Source organism: Dromaius novaehollandiae, chromosome 1 (assembly GCF_036370855.1).
Source record: "Dromaius novaehollandiae isolate bDroNov1 chromosome 1, bDroNov1.hap1, whole genome shotgun sequence".
Taxonomy (NCBI): Eukaryota; Metazoa; Chordata; class Aves; order Casuariiformes; family Dromaiidae; genus Dromaius; species Dromaius novaehollandiae.
In genome coordinates, this window is record NC_088098.1 from 132,391,452 (window position 1) to 132,411,663 (window position 20,212).

General features: G+C 53.4%; 1 protein-coding gene across 2 annotated transcripts; it reads left to right on the forward strand.

The window, feature by feature from the left end:
• Positions 1-54: 54 nt before the first annotated feature.
• Positions 55-7,976, forward strand: LOC135323840 (uncharacterized). 2 transcript variants are annotated; one of them, XM_064498734.1, is made up of 16 exons: positions 55-98; positions 1,683-1,754; positions 1,952-2,023; positions 2,121-2,219; positions 2,909-3,016; positions 3,440-3,511; positions 4,436-4,474; positions 4,700-4,759; positions 5,188-5,259; positions 5,451-5,522; positions 5,615-5,653; positions 6,030-6,101; positions 6,567-6,638; positions 6,839-6,913; positions 7,253-7,400; positions 7,595-7,976. In XM_064498734.1, exons 3-16 carry the CDS (start codon positions 1,960-1,962, stop codon positions 7,950-7,952), a joined length of 1,350 nt encoding a protein of 449 aa, XP_064354804.1. In that variant the 5' UTR covers positions 55-98; positions 1,683-1,754; positions 1,952-1,959; the 3' UTR covers positions 7,953-7,976. The 2 variants fall into 2 exon arrangements, with proteins under 2 accessions (XP_064354804.1, XP_064354801.1); XM_064498731.1 differs by lacking the exon at positions 55-98 and adding an exon at positions 804-1,063.
• The last annotated feature ends 12,236 nt before the right edge of the window (positions 7,977-20,212 follow it).

Below are 20,212 nucleotides of genomic sequence, written 5' to 3' on the forward strand. Positions count from 1 at the left end.
ACCATTTTACTACTACGCATGCTCAGGGCAGGGGTCTTCACCCGGGCATGGGGCTTTTTGACCAGTGGGCGGGATTTTTTGCATTACATGGAGGACAGGTCAGTTAGGGATACATGAGCTCTTTTGCCAAACTGGCAACACACAGCTAGAAATAAACCATTTTGATGTAACGTTTCTTTAGGGCTTTAGCAGTTCTAGGATGTCCCAAGGCCCAAGGAGGCCTGAAATGTTGGTCCCAAAGCAAAGGGGACAGAGGCAGTGGTGCCAGCAAGGAAGCGGGAGGCGGAATCCCAGCTGGACGGGGGAGGAGAGCTGGGGCACAGGCTTGGCACTGGAGCCCCCCCGCCTGTCAGCAGCTGCCCCTGGGCCAGCTCCGGAAGTGCACAGCTGGCGCTAGCGCTGGCGCTGGAGCAGAGCGGCGGCAGCGGGGGCGGGAAGGAGAGCAGCGAGCGAGGCCGGAGCAGGCGCTGGCGCGGAGCTGCCGAGCAGCGAGGCGAGCGCAGGGGCGCGAGCGTGTGGGCAGAGAGCCGGGCTGCCCCCGAGGGGCTCCTCGAGGGCGGCAGCAGCACCCCCGGCCGCCAGCATGCCCGGGCTGCCCGCACAGGGCGGCGCCGGCGCCGGCGCCGGCGCGCGGAGGGAGCGCGGGCCGCCGCGGAGGCGCGCGGAGGGCGCCCCTGAGCTCACAGAGGGGCCCCGCGGTGCATTGTGCTGCGTTGTGCTGCGCGGTGTTGCGTTGTGCTGCGGGGCAGTGCGCTGCTTTGCGCTGCGGTGCGGTGCTTTCCGCTGCGGTGCAGTGCAGTGCGGTGCAGTGCGGTGCGGTGCTTTCCGCTGCGGTGCGGTGCTTTCCGCTGCGGTGCGTTGTGCCGCGCCGCGCCCCGCAGACGCCGCTCCGCGCGCGCGTTGCTCGAGGGCGCCGGCGGGGGGCGGCTGCTGGCGACGGGCAGCATGGTGCGAGCGCGGGGGGCGTCCGGCCCCGGGCGTCGCCTGCTGCTGCTGCTCGGCCTCCTGGCGGCCCTGCGTGCCCGGGACAGCCGGGCTGCTCCGCGGGCAGCGCCGGGCCCAGGTAGGGCGGGCGGGCGGCGACGGAGGCAGCGCCGCCCCCGCACGGCGCGGCGCGGCAGCCTGGGGGCCGCGGGGCCGGCCGGCGAGCGGCCGGGGCGGCCGGGGGCGGCGGGAGGCGCCTGCCGGGCTGCGGGGCGACGGGAGGCGGCGGCGGGGGCCGGGAGCGGCTCGGCGAGGCTCGTGGGGCCGCGGAGGGAGGGCGGCGCTGCGCGGGGCAGCGCGGTGCCGGCGCTGGGGCGGACCGGGCCGTACTAGCGGCGCGGGCAGGCGTCCGCGGGGCAGGCAGGACGCGGAACTCCCGCGGGGAGGCGCGGAGCGGCTGTGCCCTTGTCCCGGGGGTCCTTGCGGGGTGTTGGGTGTCGCCTCGACAGAGGATTATGGGAGCTGCCCGGTCCCAGCCAGCAGGTCCTGGGCTGCTCTTCAGGTGCGAGACTCTCGAGCTGCGCGTGTGTCCCCCATTGCCCTTCCATTACCAGCAGTTCACTTCTGCAGAGGTGTGTTGCAGCATGTAAAATTCCTGATGTCCCTGGAGGGAGGCCACTATATATATATGTACAGGTATATAGATAGATTGGTCTGTATATGTGACAGGTGCTGTTCCCATCTGTGTTTGGTTACAGATGTGGCTGTAGAGGATGGCTATCCTGTTTCTCGGCTGGGTGCTGGTTTTGAGCCTCAGGAGATTCCCACGGGTAAGTCTTCCATATTTACTTTCTTTGAGAGCTGCCAGGTGTCCCCCAACAGGTCTGCCAGGCCCCTTTGCAGCCCTGAGAGTCTCAACCTACTTATATGTCCCATGTGATTACATGATCCCTTTCCATTCCCAGCAGTTCACTTATGAGGAAGTATATTGCAATATGTAATGAAAACATTTCCCATTGGTGTACAGATGTAGCCATGAGGAGGGCTTCTCTGGCTTCTCGGCTGGATCCTTTTCTAGAGCCTTGGCAGCATGCCACGGGTAAGTAAGTAGTCAGTATTTGGTTTACTTGAAAGAAACAGCATTTACTTGTGCATATCTTGTTCGTGTGCCATTTAACTTAATGCTTTCTGTTTAGGTCCGCAAAGAGCACAGTATGAGGCCAAAATGGGAAAGTCCTCTCAGGAATCTTCTGAAGTCCTACAGGAAATCTTGAAGGACTTGGAGGGAGCAGCTGGTGGGTAGATTTCACTCTGTGCTAAGTGTAATCATTGTAAACTTGAGGTTTTAGAAACAGCTATGGATGAGCTGTGGCTTACGCAGGAGAAAGGGATCGATCAGAGCCTCCCCGCAGTGACGCACCACGTCACACCTCGCAGGCATTGGCAAGCTGCAGAGCTTGTTGAGGGTCTCTTATACGAGCGTGTTCTTCACCATGTTTGTGAAAGCGCCCTGAATATAGTGGCAAGAGCTTGGGGCTCAGTGTACTGTATGTGACTGTTATGCGTACTGTGTGGTGGAGTTGGCATGATGAGCCTTGGTTCTCAGAAGGCCTTTTCCCCCAGCTGAACCGGCTACAGCTTTTTCCTGCCCTCTTTGAAGGAAAGGATTCAATGTCATCGTGCCAATTCTCAAAAAGGCACCAAGTGGAGTGAGAATGAGAGGATCACATGCAATTGTCTCGTCTCCCCACCCGTACAGCAGGTGTTGCTGCCTGTATTGGTTATCGGGAAGATTTTGTGTGCTTTGATTTTTCTCTACAAAGGACACATTGGGCTAGTGACCAGGTGCCCACCCTGAAATGCCAGGTTTTGTTTCTGAGCTTTTTACTGAAGCCTTTTGAAAAGTATTGCCTCCTGAAGATACCATGAGGAAGTGATGAGGATCAGTTCCTTCTAATCAAGCTGTCTTGCTTTCTTTCCAAAGAGAATCATCAGGAGACCCTGGAGAAGGAGACCTTTCCGGCAGGAGGCAGTCACAGCCTGCCAGTCTCCGATGAAGAAAGAGAGGCAGTTCAAGCAACAGGCATGCCAGGTACTTGCTGTCCATTGTCATCCACTGCAGGAAATCAAAATCCCTGTGTGTCTGCAGGCTCTTCCCTTGGGGCCTGCTACTACACATCATGTCAGCGGCCAAATGTTAAAGTGTTAGGGCATTGGAAGTGTTCTAAAACAAGCCAGGAGCGGCTTTCTGAAGATGATTTCTGTCTCTGGTGTGCGGAGATGATTGCAATTAGTGTGCCAGACATGTACATATAAACCTTTGTGGGTCCTATTAGATAGCCTCACTTCCCACACCACGCAGCTCTCAGAGATTTTGGAGCTTTGCCATTTGGGGAAGGAGGCCGCGGGGGAGGGGGGTGCGCTGGGGGGTGCCGGGGGCCGGGGGCGAGAGCTGTGCCTGGTGCAGTGCCTGGCGCTGGGTGACAGGAGCTGTCGTCCCCGCGGGGGTTTGCAGCGGTGCCTGGCGGCGATGGCGATGCTGGTGCTTGGCCGGATGCGGGACCGAAGGCTTGGGAAGATGCTGGAGGTGAGTCCTCAGGGGACCGTCCCTTCCCTGGCAAGACCAGAAGCATGCCTTTCCTGGCGCCGCTTTGGCCTTTCGCTGGCCGGGGAGCTCTTGTGCCCGCGCAGTGTAAACGATCCTTCATGTCCTGCGGTGCTGAGGGTTGCCCCTTTGCAGGGTCCTGGCTTCCTTGGTGGATGTTAGAGACCTCCCTGGAAGAAGGTGCTGAGGGCCCGCGTGTTTGTCCTGGGGGTGCTTGAGGGCTGTCGTATAGCGCCCGGATGCAGGACTTGAGAGGCGCCAGGTCCCAGCCAGCGAGTGCCGCTGGCCCTCCTGCAGCTGGGAGACTCTCAAACTGCATGTGTGGAATGAGCGTTCGTTTTCAATATCTTCTGCATGTGACATTTGACTGAACAAGTGCTTGGCCAATGTTCAGACACCAAAAAGAGCAGAGTGCAACTCAGAAAGGCTTGGAAGATCTGCGCTGGGTGCCTTGGCTCGCAAAGCGCTGTTGGCGAGTCCCCCTGAGCCTGTGCTGCTTCCAGTGCCTGCTGCCAACTGGGCTGGCATGATGGGGTTGAGTTTACAGCTTGGGTGAGCTCCGGGGCGTCCTTTCCCCCAGCAGCTCAAGATGCGCATGATGTGCATGACTGGAAGGGAGAGAGAGGTGCTATGGTGTAATTATATGTTCCCTATCATTCATCATCATATCCCCAGCCTTCAAATCAGAAGACGACTATAGAATTAGATAATGAGAACTGTTCCCATCTGTGTTTGGTTACAGATGTGGCTGAAGTTGACAGGTATCCAGCTTCTCAGCTGCATCCTGTTGCTGAGCCTCTGGGTCTCCCCAGGGGTACATAGCCAATTTTTACTTCCCTGAAAGAACAAGAACTTTCCTTGTGCTATTTTGTTCCCATGAAGTTGTACTTCATACTTCCTCTGCAGGTCGTCCAAGAGCTTTTCAGCCGCAGGGGAGTCCCAGGGGTAAGTTGTGAGCATTTTTTTCCTTTGAGAGCTGCCAGGTGCCAGGCAAAAGGTCCTCTCTGCCCCTCCACTTTGGGACAGCTTTGGGACTATTGACCTACATATATGTCCCGTGTCATGACGTGACCCCCCCTTCCAGTCATTACAACTGCTCTGTGAAGAACTTGGTAGCAGCTTGTAAGGAAAACTTGCGACCTCTGTGTCGGGTTTCTGCTCTGTCTGTAGGCAATGGTTATCCATCATTCTGGCTGTTTCCTCTTCCTGAGCCTCGGGAGGATCCCCGGGGTAAGTAGTCAAGGTGTATTCACTTCCTAGAAGAAGCTTTTACGTTTCCAACTTTTCCTGGTATGGAGTGTAACTGAGTAAGTCGTCAGCTGATGCTCAGAGCCAGAGAAAAGCAGAGTGGGACTCGGGAGGCCTTGAGAGATGTGCCCCGGGGTGCTTTGCCTTGCAAAGTCTTTGTGCTGCTTCCAAAGCCTGCTGCAGAGCCAGCGGGCTTGTTGGGGTTGAGTTTACAGCTTGCGTGAACTCCAGGGCGTGCTTTCCCGCAGCAGGTCTGTGCCTGCTTAGATTGGTACCCATACGGTGCCTGTGCATGCACCCGGTGAGCGTTTGCAAGATGCTCATGAGTGGAAGGGCATGACAAGGGCCTTGGTGTAATGCTATGTTCCTCGCCGCCATTCGCTACCATTCAAATCTGTGTCTGGTTACAGATGTGGCCGACATTGATGGGCATGCAGCTTCTCAGCTGGATCCCCATTTTGAACCTCGAGATGGTCGTGCATGTAAGTCATGAATATTTAGCTTCTTTGAGAGCTTCCATGTCACGGACAAAATATCAGCCAGGTACCTTGTCAGCTTTAGGTATCTAGAGCTATATGTGTATCCCTTTTTCCCCTTCCGTGTGCTGCCATTGACTTGAAAAGCTATATCTCAAGCTCAAATGGAGGTGTTTCTCCTGTGTTTTTGATTACAGCTGTTTCCCTGCAGAGGGCTTATCCAGCTTCTCAGCTGGATGCTGTTGCTGAGCCTCCAGGTCTTCCCAGGGGTACGTAGTCAATTTTTACTTCCCTGAAAGAACAAGAACTTTCCTTGTGCTATTTTGTTCCCGTGAACTTGTGCTTCATACTTCCTCTGCAGGTGGTCCAAGCGGTTTAGAGCCGCAGGGGAGTCCCAGGGGTAAGTTGTGAGCATTTCTTTCCTTTGAGAGCTGCCAGGTGCCAGGCAGAAGGTCCTCTCTGCCCCTCCACAGCTTTGAGACTCGCGACCTACATATATGTCCCATCATGGCCCCCCCCTTCCATTCACTTCCATTTGGCTTTCCATAGCAGCGGGGGGCCGTGTGTTTGTCCTGGGGGTGCTTGGGGGCTGCTGGGTTGCGCCTCAACGGAGGATTTTGGGGAGGCGCCAGGTCCCAGCCAACAAGTACCCCTGGCCCTATTGTGGCTGGAAGACTCTCAGACTACACGTGTGTCCCCCATTCCCGGCACGTCACTTCCGCGGAAGCATGTTGCACGACGTAATGAAAACTTGTCTTGTCTGTGTTTGCTTACAGGTGTTCCTGCAGGCGGTGGCCTTCTAGGTTCCCAGCTGGATCCCACTTCTGAGCCTCAGGGGCATGCCAGGAGTAAGTGGTGGAGATGTATTCACTTCCTGGGAGGAGCCTTTGGTTTCGGAGTTGTATTCACGGGCCGTGTAGCTTCAGTCCTTGGCCGAGGCTCATGCCTGCAAAAGAGCAGAGTGGGCTTTGGGAGGGCTTCAGAGATCTGCGGTGGGCGCTTTGCCTGGCTCCTCCAGCCTTGTGCTTCTTCAAGTGCCTACGGCAAAGCCAGCAGGCTTGTTGGTGTTTGTGTTTGCAGCTTCTGTGAACTGCAGGGTGTGCTTTCCCCTGGCAGTTCTGTGCATTGTCAAATTTACACCCATACGATGCCCATGCGCGCACCCGGTGTGCGTTTGCAAGATGCTCAGGAGTGGAAGGGCCCGACAAGTTCCTTGGTGGGATTATATTTTCCCCCTGCATTCACTACCATTCAAATCTGAAGAAGTGTACGGAAATATGTAATGGGAGCTGTTCTCGTGTGTTTGGTTACAGATGTGGCCATAGGTGGTGGAGATTTATCTTCTCATCTGGACTCTGATTTTGAGTCTCTGGGGAATCCCAGAGGTGAGTTGTGACTCTTGGTTTATTTTGAGGGTGCCATGTCCCTACCTAAAGGTCAGGAAGGGTTCTCCAGAGCTGTGAGAACCTAGACCTACACGTGTCCCAGGTCGTTACAAGATCTCTGTCAGTTCACTACACTTCCCTTGCAAACAAGTATATTGCCACAGGTATTTCACCCTTTTCTCCTCTGTGTGTCATGACAGATGTCCCTGAAGGCAGTGTTTCTCCAGCTTCTCAGGGGCTGAAGCCTCTGCTTGAGCCTCAGGGAGATCGCAGGGGTAAGTAATCTGTCTTCCTTTCCTTTTGATTTTTCTATTAGTATTTTCTCCTTTTCCCTCTTTTATTGCCCTCCTGGGGAATGCAAGGTGCCCAGCACACATGCCCTCCCTGAAGCCCAGGGGCACAGGTAGGGGTAGCGCTAGTTCAGGCTTTCACTGGCCAGTGGGCTCTTGCCCCTGAGAAGTGTCAATGAGCTTTCTTGTCCGCCGCTGCCAAGAGACCAGAATCAGCGATAGCAACACCACGGCATGTAAAATTGCCTGGAAATCCCAGCCACCCAGTGAGATTATCAGTCCTGCAGAACCCAGGCATGTATGGGATTGTCTCCTTTCCTGCAGGCCTTGCTGGTGACAAAGATGCCCAGGCTGCAGCTCATAAAGCGCAACAAAAGCAGCGTTTGGTCCTGAGCGCTGCAGTCTCGGGTTCCGTAGTGTTTGCCGTGGTGCTGACTTGCATAGTTACTTTCCGGCTGAGGAAGAGAAAACAGTGAGTTGTTCTTTTCCGACATTCTTTCTATTTTCCGTGTTTTAGCAACAAAGCATGTGTAGTGATAGTATGGTGGAGTGCCTGGTGAGCTGTTGAGAGGACTCTGTTGAGACGTCTGCTGTTAGCTTTCTTAAGCGGACTCTTCCTTCCTAGCAGTGAGTGCTCTTTCCTGAAAGCCATTTTCGTTGTTGCAGAGAAGCGATGCCAGCTAACCCTGCCGCTGCCTCCAACAGAGAGGAGTCAAGCACAGAGGAAGGCAGAGCAAAACCAGGGAGTGACAGAGAAAAGGATGGGCTCACCCTAGAAAATGAAAATTTCAACAACAGCTCCAGGCGCCTTCCGGTGAACTTTGCGACAGAGCTTGCCCAGTTATTTGATGCCATGAATTCGAAAAGTTCATTTCAGCCTAGATGCCAGAGCAACTCAGATGGTGGTTATGGCTGTTCCTCAAATATCTGCATTTCCCGGGATTTTCCCCAAGGCGATCATTCCAAGTGTGTGTGTTTTCGTTACCAAGAGGGATATTGTACTTCAGATGCATATTCCGAATAGAATAATAAAAATGGTGGGCTAAAACGGTGCGAATCCTTGGCTGTTTTGGTCCTCTGTGTCTGGGTGTAATGCACAGCGCTTACGGCAGGCTTGGATGAGTGAGAGGGGCTGTCAGAGAGTTGCCCTCCCTCAAGGGCTGCCCTCGTTCCCATTATCAATGTAGTTTCCCAGCTCGGGCTGTCATTAAGGTTTCATTCATCCGAATGGGGGAGCGTGGATGAGACATGGCACGCAAATGGTTATCCGTGAACTCCCTGGGAGTGCTCCACTGAATCCTGGTGGATGTGGGGACTGAGAGGGGAAGGAGGTGCTGCAAAGGATGGCTGTGCAGCTCTGAGCAATGAGTTAGAGGAGTGCTAAAGTGAGACCAGAGGCTGCTGGGGGTTAGCGCAATGGTCTTCCGTGCACAGAAGCTGACCGTCTTTGAGTAGAGCAAAGTGAGAGGGGGCTGGTTGGGCAAGAGAGTGAAAAGGACTGTGACAGGAAGAACGGTACTGGCCTTAAAAATGGCACAAAGACCCACAGAAATGGCATTGCTCTCCTCCCAAACGTTCAAGCCATGAATAGTAGCGGTAAGGCCAAAAAGGGAATACAGCTGTATTTGGAGGAAAGCCCAGGCTCCTCTGTGCTCTCTTTCAAGGGGGCAAAAGTGGTCTCTTACCTTTCCCGAGGATGACAAGCAAACAGTTGCCACCTCAAAAAACATTTGTCACCCCTACTGCCAGCTTGCAGGAGAGGATAAGGAGTAAAGGCCCTCGTAGGATCCCACAGGAAGGCCATGGCAGGAAGGTGCTTCCCCAGCACCTGCAGTGTCGTGTGGGAAGCTCACGTGGCCCTGAGAAACCTGGTGAGGGAAGGGCGTAGGACAGGAAAGGCAAGCGGTGAGATTTGAGCATGTTTCTCAGGTGGCCCAGCAACCCTTTGCCTCTGGGATCAGAAGAAGCAGCTCCTCCTCCACCTTCCCTGCATGTTCATCAAGTGCTGCAGGATTTGCTCTGCACGCTGCACTAAGGGACAGGCATTCAAGCGGCAGCCTCTTCTCACGAGGCTCAGCCAAGTAAGGACTAGGGACACACCACTCCGGAGAGCGGCACTTCTCACAGGAAGATGTTCAGGCACTGGGTCTCAAAGCACAAGCCGCCCAAACCAAGGGAATCCTTCCCGTGCTGTTTGTGAGCTGGCAGGCAGAGGTGGTTGTGGTGGCTCCTCAGCACAAGGAGAGGCAAGGGGAGGAAGGAGCTCAGGGTTAGGACACTGCAGGAGGCCTCCAGAAACACAGAAGCCAAAGCCTAATTCTGCCACAGGCTCCTGGAGAGGTGGAGGAAACTCCCACCTCCTCAGCGGCTGGTTGAGAAATGCCCCCAATGCCACCACTTCTAAAGCAGAGGCTTTAACACAGGAACAGCAGAGGATCTGCTGAGCGGGGCAGTGGGTGCTGCGAACCCGGTGTCTAGCCCGTATGCCTTTGGAGGGGGCGTCATTTGGGGCTAGCTCTCCTCTGGTCTCAGCACTGAGCACCCGGCAGCAGTCAGGACCCAGGAGGCACCGGCCTGCAGCCCACCTTCCCCTTCAGCTCCAGCCAAGGGGCTGTGGGAGCTCTGCACAGGATGGAGCAAAGCTCAGCAGGTAGGGAGCGTGGGAAGACTCCCTTCAGCAGCTCGCTCCTGATCTCCGCTGAAACGCTCGTGTGGACGTATCCAAAGGGAGAGCACCCAGTGGCCTTCAGACATGACAGAGGCTGCCCAGGCAGGGACTGGCCAATAATTTAGAGGCCAGAAGCGGAGAAGCAGATCCGATGGTGCAAACGGCCTGACAGAAGTGCTGTGAAGTGCTGTGCGCATGCTGAGCAGGTGCTGAGTTGCCACTCTGATGCTCTGAAACCACTGTACCCTGACAAGGTGCAATGCAAAGAGCGATGTGAAAGGGCTGAAAGCAGCCCCAACAGCTCTAGGTCAAGCGCAGTATTAGTATCACTCAAAATGCCTTTGGCAGGATTTATTACTGTGGGCAACAGGTACCAGAGAAGGTAAAAGGCCTGCTCTGCTGGGGGCATTGTGCAGCGAGGTTCTGAAGAAGGTTATGATTCACAAGGCATCCCCAATTTCTCCTGCATGAAGGTCAAGAGGTGAGCTCTGGGGAGGGTTTTGGTTTCCAGTGGACCTGGGTTCAACTCCCAAAAGGCTGCTGTGGCACATATGGCTGTGCCCCCTCCACTCTTTCTTTCTGGCATGCTAAGAGGTGATTGCACTGGGGAATGGGAACTTTGGAATGAGAGGTACAGGACAACGGGAGAAGAAGGCCCCTCAAAGAAGGCACTCTGTGCACGACACCCCAACAGCTCTCCCATTGCCCCTTTCCGGGCCCTTCGAAACAAGCAGGAGGTCCTGAAAAAAAGGACTCTTTCTGCACGTCTTTAACAGCTATGACTTGCAAAGGCTAGGAAAACAAATGCAAAGCACTGGGAGTGTGTTTTTTTTCACCAGATTACACCAAAACATGCGCATTGCTTCCCCTGTGGGGAGAAGACGGACACTTGAATGAAGAGACTGTCCCCCTCTGGCAGGGGAGCAAGCACTTGGTCTCCTGTGGGGTGACTAAACAGCTGCCCGTAGCAGTCTCGCAGTAGTTCTCCTGTCCTGTGAACGAGCAGCTTTCCAGAGACGGGATGTGTAGCTCATCCATCCTCCATTCAGACACACCTAGCTCGACATGGTCACTAAACTCATTGCCTGTTGAGGACTACTGCCTACAGACTACTAAACAGAGCAGCAAAACATGAAGCCGCAGAAGTTACACCTACTCATCAGCCATTTAAAAGAAAAAAACAATTCTGAGGGGCAGCTGGCACAAGTGAGCAAGTATTGGCAGCTGTGTGCACATGCAGAGGATGGGTTCTTGACATGCTTTCCTCCTCCTGCTCGCCTCTTCCTCTTGGGATGCACTTACACCCCTTTGGCCCTACACAGAGACTAAAGGAGGAAGAGCGGCAGCGTCACATGATGCAAGAGACTCGCTGGGCCCAGGGAGGCCCCTGGCTAAACCACCATGTTCACACAAGCCAAGCATCGCCAGAGCGAGCCAAACACAAAGCCTCTGCTATTGCAGCTCTCAGTCCACTCAGCACCTGAGACTATTCGTGGCGTGTTAATGACTTTTACAGAGCCTTTACAAGGGCAAGTTGCAGGACTTGTTCTCACATTCTCCATAGGAAGGCAGCAATCTGAGGGTAACCCAGCAGGTGAGTCTCACTCCAGCACCATACTTCCCACGGACAAGCAGTACGGATGCATAACACAGGACTGTTGAACTGAAATGGTTTTAGGCGGAGTTTGAGCGGCTGTTCTGAGAAAGCCCTGAGTCAGGTGCTGCAGAGACCAAGCTGGAGGGCGGGTGTGATGGGACTGGGGCATTCGTGTTTCTGTCTCTGCTGCTCACCTACAGAAGAGGGTTTCTCTGTTGCAGAAGGGTAGTGTCAAGATAACCATCAATGGCCTAATTCTCCGGTATGCAGATAGGCAACGTTCTGGAAGTAGGCAGATGTCTGGGGAGACGAAGTCTTCTCTCCGGACAGCTGCCAAAGTGACTGTGCCACTGTAGACGAGCACTGAGACTGCTACAGAAGCAATTCTGCGCTTTCATGCAAGGCAGCACATGTCTTTGCCCACACACTCCCCTTTCTCGGGGGCACACACCCAGAGAAGCCCACGCTGGCCTCCTTCGGCCAGCAAGAGCTACAAGGGCCTGGCCAGCATCCTAAACACCCGTGCTGTTGAACGTGCAGCCAAAACAGAAGGCGGTGAGCAACAGAGCTGTTATCTGCAAACAACTGCTCCACAGAAAAGCAGAAGAAATGCCTCCCGGCACGGGGAAATAGGAACACAGACCAAACTGCCTTCGAGGAAAAACCAAGTCCCTAGCAATGGGAGGTGGTTCCAGCTTGAAAACTCTGGGGCGAGGAAAATTAAATTGGTCACCTGCCCCCTCGTCTCAAAGGAGTCTGCAAGGGAGAACACCCAAAAAGACTGGCTTGGAGTCAGGGAAGTGCTCATGGGGACAGAGGAATGGCATTTCCCAGGAAGAGGAAGGAAACGGAGTCATGCCACGAAGTCCCACAGACCAGCCCTGTGGACCGGAGCACACTCCACAAGAGCCTCCTTCCCAGCCCCCTCCAGAGGCAGAGGCGTTCTTTGCCTCCTCAAGTCTAACAAAGCCCACAGCAAAGTACCTCGGAGCTGAAGAGCAGCCTTGGACTCTGCAAAGAAGGAGGCAACAAGCTCTGAGAAGAAAAAAACACTGTGCCAGCGCCTGCACGTCCAGGCTTTCTTCCAAAGCCACCTCCTTGCCTTTGGAAACTTCGGTCCTGCAGGAAGAGAAGCATTTGCACCTCGGGCATATAAAACTCGTGTCCAGGAGGACAATGCACGTCAGAGCCTGGGAACCGACAGAACCCCTCTGCGTGCTAGTTACGGCCAGGCTTGCACAACGGAGCCCTTCACGCTCCCGTGACGTCATTGTAGGAGTCGGGGGACACACAAGCCGAAACATGAGTAAAGACAGAAATGCCGTTTGCAGAAAGCTGCCTCCCTGCCTGTGCACGTTCTTCTGGGCCACCGACTCTTTCCTCGCAGACCTTTCCTGCCTCCCCTGCACCCAAGCTTTTGCAATTCGGAAATCAATCAATGGAAATGGAATCCATGGACTTGGAACAGAAGAGCTCGTGCTTAAGACACGGGGTCAGTGCTTCTGCTGGGAAACCCAGCGGGAGGCGGCTGGGCACACTCAGCTCTGCTGCTCCACCACAGCCCACGAATCCCAAACCTACCAGAAGACAGGAAAGATGGAGGAAACTCCCTGCCCTTCCCTTCTCTTTCCTGCCCTTCCCAAAGGTGATGTTGCCCTCATCACCAGGGCCGCCAACACTCACCCCTCTCTCAGAGAGACACGTCCAGGCCAATACCTTCTTGCCAAGACTACAAGCCACCACTTGACTAAACCACGACTGTCCCAGCTCTTCAAAGCACACACTGCTATGGAAAATTATGCTCGCCAGCCACCATAACAGAGTCCGACCCTAGGTTCCCGCTGAGAAGTTTGGAGCCAAATCAAAGCAAATTCAATAAAATGTAATGATGCACGGGCAGGAATTACAGGTTGAGCTGGCTGCCTCCCAAGAGGCACCCCGAACAAAGAAATCCCTGGGCAATTATACCTTCACAATCTAAGATCCCCATAACCCCATGCAAAGCTTCAGACCAATCATCCTATTTGGCTCTGGGGGCTTCCTGTTCTTCACTGGGTCCCACTGCTGTCTCTAGGCAGCCTGGTTTTCCTTATCTTTACGGTGGCGGCTTCTGCTGATGGCCTTACCTTCCTCGTAAGCTTCCTTATCTTTCCACCTTGAACCGGTCCTGGGGCCCTTTCTTACTGGACTAGCTGAAAGTTCCTCACATTATCTGAGTGTGGCCTAAGGCTTCAGCAAATTTAGCTACTCATGCTAAGCAAGGTTTGCATAAGTTGTGCTAAGTGGTTACCTCTAGATGGTTCCAGTTCAATATTCTTTAACAGTCCTCCCTTTGTTTCTATTAAGCATCCCTGCTAATACTTTAGACAGAGTTCTCAAAGGCTTTCAAGGCATGCTATCACTTTCCATAATCTTATGTATAATATGATCGTAAGTAATAGGCATAACACGGTTAAACTTAACACAACTACTACTGGGCGCAACACGTGAGTATGAATCCCTGTTGCAGTTGGTGACCATCCCAGAAGAGTTTCCCACCCATGATGTTCCCTGTCCTGCTTCACCCTTTCCAAGATGTCCTGTATCTCTTCCGTATCATGATGAGCGGTGATTAGAGCTTTTTGTCCATTGTTTCAGATGCGTTCTAGCAGTTGACGCAGCTCATCATGTTGCAGTAGTTTCTCCACCAATGTAAGATTCATTCCGATGGGGGTAGGCAGTCAGTCTTGACTCAATGTGTAATTAGACTGTAATAATGGATAAGACATACCAGGAGCTGAACAACTAGAGTCGCATCGCATAATCTTGGTAAAGTTACCAGCACAAATATTTGAGCGATTACTTGTATTTACAGCAATGTCCTCTACGAATATAAGACTACAAAGGGTTCTCATACATACACAGCCTTTCCGAATATATACAAGTACAGTTTAACTTTAACAGCAAAATTGGAACATAGTAGGACAGTATATGGCCGTTCCCATTTAGGTTTTAACTTGGATTTTCCTAAAAATACTTTAACTAAAACTTCAGCCCCAGGCTGTATACCAGGCACTTGTATTTCAGGTGGTGTGGATTGATAGCACTGAGCATATTTTATTTATCTTCATACATGGTTCTGGGGTCTATTCAATTTGGCCATTCACTTTGGTTCATCATTGGAACTGCCACCATACGTCCTCTCAGAGGTTGTCGGGCTGCAGCCTTCGCAGCGGCGTCCGCTAAAGCATTTCCTTTACTGATTTCTCTAGTGTCTCTAGTATGGGCTGGGCAGTGTATTACGGCAATTTCTTTGGGCCTTTGGACTGCTTCCAGACAATAACATATTTCTTCTCCACTAGCTGTTTTCTTTCCTGATGATGTAAAAAATCCTCGTTTTTTTCCATAACATCCCAGTTGCCTGACATACCCCAAAAGGCATAGCGAGAGTTGGTGAAGATGTTAACTCACTTTCCTTTTCCTAGGAGCGCTGCACGTGTCAAGGCTACTAGTTCTGCTCCTTGCGCACTCCTTCGTGTGGGAAGCGGTTCGGCCTCTGTTCCTCATTCCTCGCTGACTACAACATGCCCAGTTTGTCATTGTCCATGCAGGTAGCAGGATGAGATGTCTACAGATAGAACTAGGTCTGGGTTTGGCAAAGGAACATCAGTTAAATCACTTCTCGGCTTACTGGAAGTGTGCATTACCTGCTCACGTTGGTGATGTTTTTCTCCATCATCAGGCAGAGCTATTAGGGTTGCTGGATTCAAGGCATTGCATCTTCTTAGGACTACATTATCTGCCATGAGGAGGATCAGTTCGCATCTGTGTGCCCGTTGTGGCCATAATGCCTGGGTGGTATATTGTTTTAGTAGCATCTCCACTTTGTGCCGCACATAAGCTGTGACAGGGTGCCCCAGAATGAGAGGGCAGCTTCTCTCAACTATTGCTGCTGCTGCCGCCACCGATTTGATGCAGGCTGGTGCCCCTGCTGCAACCGAATCTAGCTGAGCAGAATATGCTACTGGTCTCTGGGGGGGTCCTAATTTTTGCCTCATTACTCTGCTGGCAATCCCCTTACATTCATGTACCTATAAATTGAAGGACTTTGTATAATCTGGGAGCCCGAGAGCAGGCACGGATGCCAAAGCTCCTTTCATAGTTCTAAAAGCTTGCTCTCCTTCGGGGCCCCACGCAATGGGTTCTGCTTTTTCCTTTCCAGCAGCCTCTGTCAGGGGTTTTGCTAATTCTCCCAACCCAGGAATCCATGGTCTGCAACATCCCACAGCTCCAAAAGATCCTCCTAACTGTTTCTGTGTTACTGCACGGGGCAGTTTTATGACAGCATCTACTCTCTCTGGATCTACTAGTCGTTGCCCTTCTCTGAGAATGAACCCCAAGTATTTTGCCTCTTTTTGACACGGCTGGACTTTAAACGGAGCTGCCCAGGGACCTTTTTCTGTTGAAGTAGGACACAGATATGCAGAGTCTATTCTACAGGTATCTTCATCCTTACTTGCTCTCAGTAAATCGTCTACATATTGCCTGAGAGTTGACCCACCCGGGAATTCTACATCTTTTAAATCATTCCTTAATATTTGTGAGGAAATGGTGGGAGACCCAGTGAACCCTTGTGGGAGGTGCGTCCACGTCCGTTGTTGCCCTTTCCATGGAAAGGCGAACAAGGGTTGACTACTTTCCTCAAGCGGGTTCCTAACTACTCCTGATAGATCCTAGCTACTCATGCTAAGCAAGTTTAATATAAGTTGGGCTAAGCAGCTACCTGTAGACAGTTTCAGTTCAATATTCTTTGACAGCCTTGTGAATCGTAACCTTCTTCAGAACGTCCCTACACAACACCCCCGACAGAGGAGGCCTTTTACCTTCTCTGGTACCTGTTGCCTGCAGTAATAAATCCTGCCAAAGTCATTTTGAATGATACTAATACTGCACTTGACCTAGAGCTGTTGGGGCTGCTTTCAGCCCTTTCACATCGCTCTTTGCATTGCACCTTGTCAGGGTACAGTGGTTTCAGAGCATCAGAGTGGCAACTCAGCACCTGCTCAGCATGCGCACAGCACTTCACAGCACTTCTGTCAGGCCGTTTGCACCATCGGATCTGCTTCTCCGCTTCTGGCCTCTAAATTATTGGCCAGTCCCTGCCTGGGCAGCCTCTGTCATGTCTGAAGGCCACTGGGTGCTCTCCCTTTGGATACGTCCACACGAGCGTTTCAGCGGAGATCAGGAGCGAGCTGCTGAAGGGAGTCTTCCCACGCTCCCTACCTGCTGAGCTTTGCTCCATCCTGTGCAGAGCTCCCACAGCCCCTTGGCTGGAGCTGAAGGGGAAGGTGGGCTGCAGGCCGGTGCCTCCTGGGTCCTGACTGCTGCCAGGTGCTCAGTGCTGAGACCAGAGGAGAGCTAGCCCCAAATGACGCCCCCTCCAAAGGCATACGGGCTAGACACTGGGTTTGCAGCACCCACTGCCCCACTCAGCAGATCCTCTGCTGTTCTGTGGTGCTAGTTGCTGCTGTAGGTGTGGCCCAGCGCAAATAGGTCCTTTGGAAGCAAGCAGTGGTTTTAAGCTGGACTTTAAACTTGTTGCTGCAACCTGAGAAAGCCTTGTGGGGCTGGCCTGGGAGGTTGGGGGCAGTGGCGCAGGGGCCGTTGCCCTGCAGCGCCCATCCAGGGAGCCAGGGGAGCTCTCCTTAAAAGGCTGAGCTGGGTGTGCTGGAGGAGCCCACGTCCTGCACAGCTCTGCCCATTACAGCTTGAGGCTTGCTTTTGCTCCTCGGTTTATGGCGGGGCAATAGTGCAGCTCTGAAGTCTGAAAAGCACGGGCATTGGGATGTGCGAGGCGTTGCAAGTGGCCCTTCCTCTGGCCACACTCTCTCGGTGGCCTCGCGCTAGGAGTTCCTGTGTTAAAGCCTCTGCTTTAGAAGTGGTGGCATCGGGGGCGTTTCCCAGCCAGCTGCTGAGGAGGTGGGATTTTCCCCGCCTCTCCAGGAGCCTGTGGCAGGATTAGGCTTTGGCTTATGTGTTTCTGGAGGCCTCCTGCAGTGTCCTAACCCTGAGCTCCTTCCTCCCCTTGCCTCTCCTTGTGCTGAGGAGCCACCACAACCACCTCTGCCTGCCAGCTCACACCCAGCGCAGGAAGGATTCCCTTGGTTTGGGCGGCTTGTGCTTTGAGACCCAGTGCCTGAACATCTTCCTGTGAGCAGTGCTGCTCTCGGAAGTGGTGGTCCTAGTCCTTAACTGGCTGAGCCTCGTGAGGGGAGACTGACGGGTCATACCAAGAAAATCCAGAAAAGATGTATCTATCGATCCTTTAAAATGATAATTGCGAATCATAATCCAGCCTGGCAGGATTTACAGGTGCTTTTAAATACTTTGCTTGCCCCTGAGGAGAAGAGAATGGTATTGGACAAAGCTCGAGGGGAAAATGAAACTGCTGCTTGAATGCCTGTCCCTTAGTGCAGCGTGCAGAGCAAATCCTGCAGCACTTGATGAACATGCAGGGAAGAGGGAGGAGCTGGTTCTTCTGATCCCAGAGGCAAAGGGTTGCTGGGCCACCTGAGAAACATGCTCAAATCTCACCGCTTGCCTTTCCTGTCCTATGCCCTTCCCTCACCAGGATTCTCAGGGCCACGTGAGCTTCCCCAGGGACACTGCAGGTGCTGGGGCTGCACCTTCCTCCCATGGCCTTCCTCTCTTTCCCAACCAGCCCCCTCTCACTTTCCTCCACTTGGAGACGTTCAGCTTCTGTGCACAGAAGACCACTGTGCTAACACCCAGCAGCCTCTGGTCTCACTTTAGCACTCCTCTAACTCACTCATAACTCAGAGCTGCACGGCCGTCCTTCGCAGCGCCTCCTTCCCCTCTCGATCCCCAAATCCACCAGGATTCAGCGGGGCACTCCCAGTGAGTTCACTTGCACTCCAAGGCTCCTCCACGCTCCCCCATTCGGATGAATGAATCCTTAAGGACAGCCCGAGCTGGGAAACTACAGTGATGAGGGGACCGAGGGCAGCCCTTGATGCAGGGCAACTCTCTGACAGCCCCTCTCCCTCATCCAACCCTGCCGTAAGCGCTGTGCATTACACCCAGACACAAAGGACCAAACAGCCAAGGACTCGCACCATTCTAGCCCAACAGGTTTTTTATTCTCTTCGGAATGGGCACAGGTTTTTTATTCTGTTCGGGATAGGCACCGGAAGTCGCCTGGAGCTGCTGTTGAGATTTTCATTTCCTATAGTAAACTCATCCTTTTTTCTTTTGCTTTCTAGCTTTGCTCTTCCTTCCTCCATACTGGGCTCTTGTCTGTCAGAGGCAGCGGCAGGATTAGCTGGTACCGCTTCTCTGCAGCAACGAGAATGGCTTTCAGGAAAAGAGTACTCACTGCCAGGAAGGAAGAGTCCACCTAAGAAAGCTAACAGCAGACGTCTCAACAGAGTCCTCTCAACAGCTCACCAGGCACTCCACCATACTATCCCTACACATGCTTCGTTGCTAAGAGCGGCCATGTACTAAAGAACATCGGAAAAGAACAACTCACTGTTTTCTCTTCCTCAGCAGGGAAATGACTTTACAGGTCAGCAGTACCCCAAGCAGCAACGAATCCGAGACTGCTGCAGTGAAGACCAAACACTGCTTTCGTCGGCCTTTATGAGCTGCAGCCTCGGCATCTTTGTCACCACCAAGACCTGGAGGAAAGGAGACAATCCCATACATCCCTGGGTTCTGCACGACTGATAATCTCACTGTGTGGTTGGGATTCCCAGGCAATTTTACATGCCGTGTTGTTACTATCACTGATTCTGGCCTCTTGGCAGCGGCGGACAAGAAAGTTCACTGAAACGTCTCATGGGCAAGAACCCACTGGCCGGTGAAAGTCTGAACCAGCACCACCCCTAACTGTGCTGGCGGCACTCCCCAGCCCAGCAGGCAGAACGGGCTCCTCTGCGTCTGCCTGCGGCCAAGGAGACACCTGAACCTGGCTCTCTCCCTTTGCTTTTTCTCTCACACAGGCACCACCTCCCCTTCCTCTGCCCTCTGCTCTTCCAAACACAACTCGCATGCTCCACATTTCCAGGACTCCTCTCTCACTTAGGCATCCCTGCAAGACTGCTCAGTACCTTGGTGTGTTGGAAAAAAGGCGTATTTCCTGCCGTGGGGAGCTTCTCCAGGCTGTGACACGCTTGGAAGCACTATGAAGAATCAGAGAGAGGGAAAGCCTCAGCACTGCTCAGGCACACAGCATGCAGAAGGACAGACAAGCTTCCCTCCTGCCTGACCCCTGAATCAGGGCATCGCTTTGGGCCTCCTTTCACAGCAGGGATCCCACTCGGTGCACCTTTTGTGCCTAGGGCCTCTAGGGACTCCCTGCAAGTTCTGAGATGCAGACACAGCAGGAGATCGAGTTGATTAAGAGTCATGTTTGCTAACATGTGCTCAGTGGGGTTAAAACCGCCTCAGTCACCACACGGCAAAGCTCCAAAATCCCTGGGAGCTGCGGGGTGTGGGAAGTGAGGCTATCTCACAGGATCCACAAAGGTTTATTTAATTAGCATGTCAGAGATGTGCATATCATCTCCACACACCAGAGACAAAAGTCATCTTCAGAAAGCCGCTCCCGCCTTGTTGTAGAACACTTCCAATGCCCTAGTACTTTCCGTAGGCTTCTTCAGATTGGAATGGCAGCGAATGAGCGTGGGCTCGTGAGCCTCTAATTACACCAAGGCACTTGTCTCGCCCTTCCACTCCTGGGCATTTTGCAAACGCTTACCGGGCGCCTGCACAGGCACCATCTGCGTACCAATGGAAGCATGCAGGGAGCTGCTTGGGGAAAGGACACCCTGGACTTCACACAAGCTCTAAACTCAACCCCAACAAGCCTGCTGCCTTTGCTGCAGGCACTGGAAGAAGCACAAGGTTGCAGCAGCTAGCAAACACCACTTGGCCACACAAAGCACCCTGGGACACATCTCTGAAGCCCTCCCAAATCCCTCTTGGCTCTTTTGCCTCTAGGAGCACCAGCCAAGGA